The sequence below is a fragment of the Sinocyclocheilus anshuiensis genome, unplaced genomic scaffold, assembly GCF_001515605.1.
Source record: "Sinocyclocheilus anshuiensis isolate Anshui unplaced genomic scaffold, SAMN03320099.WGS_v1.1 scaffold1543, whole genome shotgun sequence".
NCBI lineage: Eukaryota > Metazoa > Chordata > Actinopteri > Cypriniformes > Cyprinidae > Sinocyclocheilus > Sinocyclocheilus anshuiensis.
In genome coordinates, this window is record NW_015551074.1 from 1227590 (window position 1) to 1239087 (window position 11498).

The following is an 11498-nucleotide window of genomic DNA, read 5'->3' on the forward strand; positions in this document are numbered from 1 at the left end:
AGTAAAAAAAAATTTAAATAATAATAATAATAATAATACACACACACACATATATATATATATATATATATAATTACTTAATTAAATATATATATATATATATAATTCTCAATATAAGTATCTCAATAAAACTAAAATAGAAACTATATAGACATTCAAAAGAATGAATAAAATGTACTAAAAATTACAAAAGAAAATAAAACAAAAAAACTCAAAATATTAAATACATATGCATATTTAAATAAATAATTAATTAAATATATAATAGTATCTCAATCAAACTAAAATGAGACTGCTGCAGGTTTTTGAACGTCAGAACCCTGGTTTGACTGAATGAAGCAGCTCAGCTGATCAGTAGAGATGCTGAGTGTGATGAGAAATACTATTACAATCATGTTTACTGAGATGTGGTCCTCAGAGAGTGACGGATCTGCTGCCGGCCTGGTTCTATCAGTTCCGCGTGACGATGGAGACATGGTCCGAGCCGGCGCTGGTCTGCTGTGACGCTTCCACCGTCAGCTTCGTCACAGGTGCGCCGGTCACATGACCTCTGACCCGACCCGTGTCACTAACTAACTAACTAACTAACCTGCCGGCCTGGTTCTATCAGTTCCGCGTGACGATGGAGACGTGGTCCGAGCCGGCGCTGGTCTGCTGCGACGCTTCCACCGTCAGCTTCGTCACAGGTGCGCCGGTCACATGACCTCTGACCCGACCCGTGTCACTAACTAACTAACTAACTAACCTGTGTGTGCTCGCCAGCTCCCGAAGCGCCTCACATCTCGACGGTGGAGTACTCTCACGGGACGTTGTTCGTGCGCTGGACTTACGGCGATCTGTTCACCGATCTCTCGCACTCACGCTTGCTGCACTGGCAGCTGACGGCCGAGGCGAAGAAGAGCGCGAGGAGACGCTACTCCATCCACGTGAGTCTCAGCAACAAACCCTGCTACATGAGCATCACCGCCACAAACAGCTGGGCATTATCAACACGTGTAAAGCAAGTACACCACATAAGAACATTGTTTAAATGTCTTCCCATTCTCCTTACATTCCATTGGTTTCCATCAGTGTTATTTAGTGTCATTGATTTACTATTATGGTTTTTATATTTTGTTTCATTTTCAATTTTAGTAAATTTGTTGTGTTTTTTTGTCATATTTATTAGTTTTTGGAGTATTTTAATGTCTGACTAATTTTTAATTAAGTTTTCGTTTTTGTTATGTTTTCATATTTATTCGTTTTTTATGTCTGAATAATTTTTATTATTTTTTGTTATTTTAATATATTTTTTGTTTCATTTTAGTTTTAGTAGTTTTAGTACATTTGTGTTTTTTCATATTTATTAGTTTTTGGAGTTTTTTTATGTCTGAATAATTTTTATAATTTTTGTAGATTTTAGTTTTTGTTATTTTAGTATATTTATTAGTTTTTTATGTCTGAATAATTTTTATTATTTTTTTATTGTTTTCATATATTTTTTGTTTAATTTTAATTTTAGTAGTTTTAGTACATTTGTTGTTTTTCATATTTATTAGTTTTTTATGTCTGAATAATTTTTATTATTTTTTTATTGTTTTCATATATTTTTTGTTTAATTTTAATTTTAGTAGTTTTAGTACATTTGTTGTTTTTCATATTTATTAGTTTTTTATGTCTGAATAATTTTTATTCTTTTTTTTGTTGTTTTCGTATATTTTTTGTTTCATTTTAATTTTAGTAGTTTTAGTAAATTTGTGTTTTTTCACATGTGTTAGTTTTTTTAATGTCTGAATAATTTTTATTAGTTTTTAGTAAATTTGTTGTGTTTTTTCATATTTATTAGTTTTTTTAATGCTTTTTTTAATTATTTTTTGTTATTTTAGTATATTTTCCGTTTCATTTTAGTTTTAGTAATTTTAGTAAAAAAACATTTTTTATATATATATATTTTTTTAAATGTTTTTTTCTGTTTTGTCTGAATAATTTTAGTTTTTAGTTCTTGTTATTTTAGTACTTCAACTTTAAACAAAAATTACAATGATGAGTAGTGGCCTCGGCGACTTGCTGAAATAAAACAAGTTAGTTAATGTTTATTTCAAGTCATATATTTATGGTTTTAGCTTTATCTAATGATGATAACCCTGTTTTCCATAGACATTTTCATTCCTTTTTTTCATGTGATATTTATTTTTCTCAAACCACCCATACATTAATAAAATAAATTAAATAAATATAATAATTTTAAAAACTACGTATGTATATATACTGTATATATACATGAGCAGATTAGATATTCACTTATTATAGTGTTATTTTAAACATATGTAATTTATATAAAAAATTATTATGTATATTGTATACATGAAGAATCACAATCAGATCACATTCAAGGTTTTATTACATTAAATGATGCCCATCTTTTTATTTTTTTATCTAATTTTATTTATTATTAATAAGATTATAGTTATAATGTTTAAAGTAGCTAATGATTTACCGCGGTAATATGTTCGTTTTTTATGTCTGAATAATTTTTTTTATTTTTTGTTATTTTAATATATTTTTTGTTTCATTTTAGTTTTAGTAGTTTTAGTAAATTTGTGTTTTTTCATATTTATTAGTTTTTGGAGTTTTTTTATGTCTGAATAATTTTTTACTAAGTTGTAGATTTTAGTTTTTGTTATTTTAGTATATTTATTAGTTTTTTATGTCTGAATAATTTTTATTATTTTTTTATTGTTTTCATATATTTTTTGTTTAATTTTAATTTTAGTAGTTTTAGTACATTTGTTGTTTTTCATATTTATTAGTTTTTTATGTCTGAATAATTTTTATTCTTTTTTTTGTTGTTTTCGTATATTTTTTGTTTCATTTTAATTTTAGTAGTTTTAGTAAATTTGTGTTTTTTCACATGTGTTAGTTTTTTTAATGTCTGAATAATTTTTATTAGTTTTTAGTAAATTTGTTGTGTTTTTTCATATTTATTAGTTTTTTTAATGCTTTTTTTAATTATTTTTTGTTATTTTAGTATATTTTCCGTTTCATTTTAGTTTTAGTAATTTTAGTAAAAAAACATTTTTTATATATATATATTTTTTTAAATGTTTTTTTCTGTTTTGTCTGAATAATTTTAGTTTTTAGTTCTTGTTATTTTAGTACTTCAACTTTAAACAAAAATTACAATGATGAGTAGTGGCCTCGGCGACTTGCTGAAATAAAACAAGTTAGTTAATGTTTATTTCAAGTCATATATTTATGGTTTTAGCTTTATCTAATGATGATAACCCTGTTTTCCATAGACATTTTCATTCCTTTTTTTCATGTGATATTTATTTTTCTCAAACCACCCATACATTAATAAAATAAATTAAATAAATATAATAATTTTAAAAACTACGTATGTATATATACTGTATATATACATGAGCAGATTAGATATTCACTTATTATAGTGTTATTTTAAACATATGTAATTTATATAAAAAATTATTATGTATATTGTATACATGAAGAATCACAATCAGATCACATTCAAGGTTTTATTACATTAAATGATGCCCATCTTTTTATTTTTTTATCTAATTTTATTTATTATTAATAAGATTATAGTTATAATGTTTAAAGTAGCTAATGATTTACCGCGGTAATATGAGGGTAAGACTCTCTGAGACTCATGAGATTGCGCCGTTAGCCTGTAATGAATCTAATTACCCAGCGCACACACATTTATCTCACGGTTAATTAGCGACGGCTGAATGTTTCCACACACACGGAGCCCAGCTGAGATGTATTACACAGACCTCTCCACTGAAGCCTGTGTGAATGTGCAGTGTCGCCATGGAGACGGTTGCTATGGCTCCGACTCATCGCTGCGCCTGACGACTGTGTTTCAGGTGACTCGCAACATGATGAAGGCGTCTCTGGCTCTTCCTCCCGGAGACATCTACAACCTGACCGTGTCCGCCTGCACCGAGACGAGCCACAACACATCTGCGCCGCACATCATCAAACTCGGTCAGTGGCAGGTGAATGGGTGCCGTCAGAACGAGAGCTGATAAAAACATCACAATAATCCACAGCACTCAGTGAACATCTGGAGAAGACAAAAGCTGAAACAAATCCAGCATTAAGACGCTTTTAACTAAAATACATAGAGTCTATAATCCATAATAAGGCTTCCTCCAGTGAAAAAGTGTTCTGGTCTGAATCAGAGAGAAATCTGCACAGATCAAGCAGCGTTTAAACAGCTCTAAACACATATGTGAGAGACAACAGATGCACTTTTTCACTGGAGGAAACGTTATTATGAATTATAGACTATGTATTTTAGTCAAAAACATCTTAATGTTGGATTTGTCTCAGCTTTTGTCTTCTCCAGATGTTAACTGATGGACTGGAGTGGTGTGGATTACTTGTGGATTATGCTACATTTCTCCAAACCTGATGCAGAAACAAACTCATCCTGATCTCTTCCTTTAGTGAATGTGAAGTCGGAGCTGTTCGCACAATCAAGTCCAAAACTAAAACTAAAAGCGCTGCTAGTTTACTGCTGAGCGTGTGTTTTCTGTTCTCATAATAACTTCCTGTTCAGACGCTGTCAGGACTGTCGTGGCTGCTCCCTTTTTATTTTAGTTGTTTTTAAGCCGTTTTCTTGTAAGTAGTGTGGCGTTTGGCTGTTTTGCGAACAGAACCGGCTCCTCCGAAGTCGCTGTACGTGGTCAACGCCACCGACGCGGCCGTCACGCTGCTCTGGACGGAGGACGGCGTCGTGGACTTCTATCAGATCGTCTGCAGACCGCTGCGAGTCAACAGAGAGAGCAAAGTAAGAGCTACTGATCAATATCATAACCACACATGTGTGTGCAAACATCTGGAGATGCAGATTGTGATGTAATATAATAATAATAATAATAAACAATTATAAAATTTAATATAATAATAATAATAATAAAATAACAACAATAATAATAAACATAATAAAAAATAATATAATAAAAAATAATAAAATAATAATAATAAAAAATAATAATCAGTTGTTCATTGTTAGTTCATGTTAGATAATGCATTAATTAAATATAACAAATAATTTATTTATTCACGATTCGTAATTCATTAACACTTTACAGTAAGGTCCTACTAGTTAATGCAACGTAAACTAACATTAACAGCGAGCAACACATTTGTTACAGTATTTATTAATCTTTGTAAAAAAAAAAAATAGTGCGGTCAAATCGATTAATCGCGATTAATCGCATCCAAAATAAACGTTTGTGTTTACATAATGTATGTGTATATATCTGAGCGTGTGTTTTCTGTTCTCATAATAACTTCCTGTTCAGACGCTGTCAGGACTGTCGTGGCTGCTCCCTTTTTATTTTAGTTGTTTTTAAGCCGTTTTCTTGTAAGTAGTGTGGCGTTTGGCTGTTTTGCGAACAGAACCGGCTCCTCCGAAGTCGCTGTACGTGGTCAACGCCACCGACGCGGCCGTCACGCTGCTCTGGACGGAGGACGGCGTCGTGGACTTCTATCAGATCGTCTGCAGACCGCTGCGAGTCAACAGAGAGAGCAAAGTAAGAGCTTCTGATCAATATCATAACCACACGTGTGTGCAAACATCTGGAGATGCAGATTGTGATGGAGGTCCTTTATGGTTCTGTGTGTGATGATAAAAGCAGGAGGAATTTGTGCACTATAACTCAGTAACAATTTACAGCCAGGTTTCATTTGTTAACATTAGTTAACTACACTGAACTGAGGATGAGCAATGCTTCTACAGGAACATTAAACATTAGTCAATGCACTGAGAACTAACATAATGAACTACTGTATTATTAACTAGCATTAAATATATTTAAGAAATATATTCATATTCATATTTATTTATGATTTATATTATACATAAATATACACAATACACACATATATTATGTAAACAAACTTTCGCGATTAATCAATTTGACAGCACTATTAAAAATGCAGCTGTTTATTGTTAATTAGCTCACGTTAGCTCAGTTACATAATATTAATATTATAAAATAATAAAATAATGTTTGATTTTAATAACGTATTAGTAAATGTTGAAATTATTAAATAAAATTAATAAATGCTTAAAGAATAATTTTCCATTGTTAGTTCGTGTTAACTAATGTAAAACCTTATTTTAAAGTGTTGCCATTCAGTAAAACTTTACAGTAAGGTACTATTAGTTAACATTAGTTAATGCATTAACTAACAATGACCAATATATTTGTTACAGTAGTGCTGTCTTTGTTAAGGTTAGTTAGTAAAATCACAGCTGTTCATTGTTAGTTTATGTTTCTCAGGTCCATAAATTACTAACAGATAATGCATCAGTTAATGTTGAAATTAACATTAACTAAGATTAATGAATGCTTTAGAAGTCATTGTAATTGCTAGTAACTAATTGTAACAATTGTGAAGTGTTACTGATGTGTTGTGATGTATTTCCGGATCCTGTCGCTTTAAAGCCTCAGCCTTCATCAGAATGGCAGCAGTGCATTGTGGGATCGAGGCTCGTCATGTGTGTGTGTGTGTGTGTGTGGTTCAGAAGGTGCGCGAGCCGCTGCTCACCGCCGCTTGTGTCGTGACCGTGTCAGGACTGCAGCCGTCCTCTTCATACAACTGCAGCGTGATCAGCAGCAGCTACAGCAGCGCCAGTGAGCCGGCGTTCATCACCGTCAGCACATCCGGTGAGGAGAGCTTTCACACACTGAGCTTCCGTTAAAACAAGGAGCACACAGACACATTAGACCACATACAACAAATAACGCAACAGCACAGGACTGCAAACACAAGGAGACTAAGTAGGGCAGGTAACGAGGGAGACACAGGTGGAATAACTGATACAATAATGAGGTAACAAGATGGGCGGGGTCAGACAATCGACAGGAGAAAACACATAGCACCAAACAAACACAACACAAGCCATGTGCTTGCACAAACACACAGTGTCCTCTGGTGGCCATCCTGGGCACACCAGCTGAAGACTGTGACAGAACCCCCTCTCTAAGGAGCGGATTCCAGACTCTCCACAGTCCGAGGCACAAAACAAGAGTCCAGGAGGGAGGTGGAGAGGAGGCGGAACAGGGGGAGGGATGGTGGGCCAGGCCCGTGGAGTGGGAGAGGGCCTGGAGACTGTGGCAGAGCAAGTGACCAGGGTGGAGCCGGCAGAGCAGGAGGCCAGGGCGGAGCGTAAGCCCACCAGGGCAGAGCCGGAGGGACAGACCAGCGACGCTCCGGCCAAACAGGAACCCCGGCGGGTGACCAGGGCAGAGCCGGGAGCTTGGCAGGCAGTAAGGGCGGATCCGATGACCACCTCGGAGTTAACCAAGGTTAACAAGGCAGATGACTCCCCTGGTGGCTCAGGCAGGACTGCAATGAAGAGCACAGAGAGGTTATTAACAGCCTTGATGGCCGTAACAGGACCGGCAGACAGTTCAGCAACAGTCTCCTTGGCTGGGGCAAGACAGACTGAGAGTTCAGGAGTGGGTGGGCGCCACCGCCCAGAGAGGAGCTGAAGTGGATGCTGCCACCTCAGGAGGTTCTGCAGCAGAAGTCGCCACCTCGGTGCGAACTGGAGCAGGCTCTGGAGTGGACTCTGAAGGTTCCTGGACTGGAGCGGGCTCCCAAACTAAAGCGGGTTCATGAGTGGACTCTGAGGGCTCCTGGACTGGAGCGGGCTCTGGAGTGGATGCTGGAGTGGACTCTAAGGGCTCCCGGACTGGAGCAAACTCGGGAGTGGACTCTGAGGGTTTCCGGATTGGAGCAGACTCTGGAGTGGACTCTGAGGGCTCCAGGACTGGAGCAGATTCTGGAGTGGACTCTGAATGCTCCCAGATTGGAGCAGGTTCTGGAGTGGACTCTGAATGCTCCCATGCACGCAGAGCAGTCCAGAGGCCAAAGGCAAAGACAGCCTTCTTGACTATGGCAGCAGCAGTGAAATTGGGCGGCTCTGTGGTGACCTGAGACCACCAGAGTCGGGTCCTCCAGGACCACCGGACTCGGGACCACAAGAGTCGGGTCCTCCAGGACCACCGGACTCAGGACCACCAGAGTCGGGTCCTCTAGGATCACCGGACTAAAGACCACCGGACTCGGGTCCTCCAGGACCACCGGACTCGGGACCACCAGAGTTGGGTCCTCCAGGATCACCGGACTTGGGATCACCAGCCGTGGCAATTGAGTAGGAGCTCTCCTCCTCCTCCTTCTCCTCTGAGAACGAGGCAAACCGGCGGGAATGGGCACAGGCTGGGAGGTGGGAAGAACAGGGAGAGGAACCCACTCCTCCTGCAGCAGTTGCCTCTCCATTAGCTGGCAACAGTAGTCGACCACCTCCCAATAAGTCCAGGCTTCTGAATCCCCCAGCTCCTCAAAATCAACAGGGTCATCCAGTCCAGCGAGAAAGGCGTGTATAAGGGTGCACTCACTAAAGCCTAGCCCCTCGGTCTCATCAAGGAGGGCTTGAGCATACACCTCAAAAGGGCGATAGTTCTGGTTGCATAGTAGCAGTCCTCTGGCCAAGGGTAGGTCCTTAAAGACGGTCTCCTGCTCAATGGGAGCCGGAAACAAAAATATGCCCTACCTCAAAAGGGCGATAGTTCTGGTTGCATAGTAGCAGTCCTCTGGCCAAGGGTAGGTCCTTGAAGACGGTCTCCTGCTCAATGGGAGCCGGAAACAAAAATATGCCCATCTTCTGCTGAATCCTCTAATGGTTGTTTCGTTCTGTCACAGTCCATGTGGAGAGATGAGGCGAGGACTCAAAGATGCAGTAATCGGGCTCTTTATTAATAATACAAATAAACAAAACTAACAAAAGCTACCCCAAGGGGGAAAAACCGGCAGGAAGGCCAGAACAGGGCACAGCTCGGCAAGGCCACACAGGAACAGGTATAGCAGGCTAAAACAAGGAGCACACAGACACATTAGACCACATACGACAAATAACGAAACAGCACAGGACTGCAAACACAAGGAGACTAAGTAGGGCAGGTAACGAGGGAGACACAGATGGAATAACTGAAACAATAATGAGGTAACAAGATAGGCGGGGTCAGACAATCGACAGGAGAAAGCACATGGCACTAAACAAAAAATAAAGTTGCAATTATGAGAAATAAAGTCAGAATTGTGAGAAATAAAGTTGCAATTATGAGAAATAAAATCAGAATTGTAAGAAATAACATCATAGTTATTGAGAAATAAAGTAAAAATTCTGAGAAATAAAGTCGCAATTATGAGAAATAACGTCACAGTTATGAGAAATAAAGTCAGAATTGTGAGAAATAAAGTCAAAATTGTGAGAAATAAAGTCAGAATTGCGAGATATAAACTTGTAATTGCGAGAAAGTCAGAATTTCAAGATTTAAACTTGCAATTCTGAAAAATAAAGTCAGAATTATAAGAAATAAAGTCAGAATTGTGAGACATAAAGTTGCAATTATGAGAAATAAAGTCACAATCATGAGAAATAAACTCATAATTGCGAGAAAATAAAGTTGTAATTGCGAGGAAGTCAGAATTTCAAGATAACTCAGAATTCTGAGAAATAGTCGCAATTGTGAGAAATAAAGTCAGAATTGTGAGATATAAAGTCGCAATTATGAGAAATAAAGTAAAAATGGTGAGAAATAAAGTCGCAATTATGAGAAATAAAGTCAAAATTGCAAGATATAAACTTTATTGCGAGAAAAAGTCAGAATTTTAAGATTGAAACTCAGAGGAAAAGCCAGAATCGCTAGATATAAACTCATTAATGCAAGAAAATAAAGTTGCACTGATTAGAAATAAAGTCGGAATTGAAAGATATAAACTCTTAATTGTGACTTTTTCTCTCAGAATTGTAATTTGCGATTCTGACTTCACAACACACGCATTTGCGAGTTTACATCTCAGTTCTGAGAACAGAAGTCAGGATTGCGAGATGTGAACTCTGCAAATGCCTCGTTTTTTCATTCAGCGGCGGAAATGAGCTTTCGTAGTTCTGAGCTCTGTTTCTCTCAGACTGGTGAATTGAAGAGTTCAGTGTTTCAGTGAATGTAGCTGTAGTGTGTGTGTGTGTGTGCAGTGCGCGAGATGAACCCGAGTGTTGCGGCGATCTCTGCGCTGGCGGTTCTCAGTGTTCTGCTCATCAGTTTGCTGGTGCTCTTTCTGCTGGTGCTGCGCAAGAAACACATGGAGCTGAGCCGGTGAGCAACATCACTCAGCTCATTCACATTCATGCTTTAACAGAAAATCAGCCGCTCATCATGTGACTCTATACAACTCAGTCAGAGCTTTTGAATTTTTTTGTTGCAAAAAGTCAGTATTTTTGTCATTTTCCAGTACTTGAGATGCAAAGTGACTTGGAATATTGTTTTATGGAAAATGCATCAAAAGCTAAAAACAAAAACAGATAATGGGCTCAGAAGAATCAACTTAATTAAAAGGGAAAACAAGATGATTTTTTTGACTCTTTCAGATATTTGTTCCCGTTTTAAGCAAAAACTCACTTCATTTTGATGCATTTTTATTAAAACAAGACTAATATCTTGCTTCTCAAGTAAATGTGTCTTGATTTAAGAAGTAGTTTACGCTGTCATCATTTACTCATTGAGATGCTGTAAAATGTCCCGGTTATGTTTTTGTTGATTTGGACCCCATCGACTTTCACTGTGTTTGCAAAAACAGAGGAAACACACTTCAGAATGTCTTAGTTTGTGTTTCGCAGAAGAAAAGCATTCGACGTAAGGGTGAGCAGTGATGGGGAAAGTTACTTTTAAAAGTAATCCATTACAATATTGTGTAACTAAGTAACTAATTGCGTTACATAGTTACTTTTGTATCGAAAGTAATGCATTACGTTACTTTTTGTCACCTGAGCTGGGCTTGTTTATTTCTTTTTTTAATAACAAAAAACCCATATGTTATATTTTTGGCAACTGTAAGGACCCTTTAACAGCTAAAATTAAATTAATAAACCTGCAGTAACTTGCATTACTTATTTGAAAGAGTATCTCAGATATTTTGTTTTAAATTTAAAAGTAATTCGTTACTTTACTAGTTACTTTAAAAAACGTAATCTGATTACTTAACTCACGTTACTTTGATGTGTCAAAAATGATGACAGCCTTCTTATTTTGAGTTTCCGTTACCGGCAGGAGTAATATCTGTGATATTTATTTATTACTTTATTTAATACTGTAAAACGAGACTGAGGAAGAACATCATTTTTGCAGTGTAATGCACATGGATTGCAGTGTTTCAGAATCTGAAAGTGCACTGGATTAGTGCGGATTGATGAAATTAGTGCTACATTTAAGTGATTTTTGAGCTGTTAACTGTCTTCATCATTTGTCTGATTTCAGGGAGTGCGGCGCTGAAACCTTCGTGAATTTCGCCTCTTTCGAGCGAGACGGGAAGCTGCCGTATAACTGGTAGGAGCTCCTGCGTTTCTCGCTGTCAATCAATCACACACACCCTCACACACTCACACACACACACACACACACACACACTCACAC

General features: G+C 37.1%; 1 protein-coding gene across 1 annotated transcript in view; it reads left to right on the top strand.

Moving 5' to 3' along the window:
* ptpro (protein tyrosine phosphatase receptor type O) overlaps positions 1-11498 on the top strand; it is a 43400-nt gene that overhangs the window by 24184 nt on the left and 7718 nt on the right. The window contains exons 10-16 of the mRNA XM_016452161.1: positions 419-530; positions 763-926; positions 3873-3993; positions 4668-4801; positions 6548-6689; positions 10064-10184; positions 11343-11411. Of these exons, the coding sequence (XP_016307647.1) occupies positions 419-530; positions 763-926; positions 3873-3993; positions 4668-4801; positions 6548-6689; positions 10064-10184; positions 11343-11411 (863 nt within the window). The remainder of the gene's footprint in view (positions 1-418; positions 531-762; positions 927-3872; positions 3994-4667; positions 4802-6547; positions 6690-10063; positions 10185-11342; positions 11412-11498) is intronic.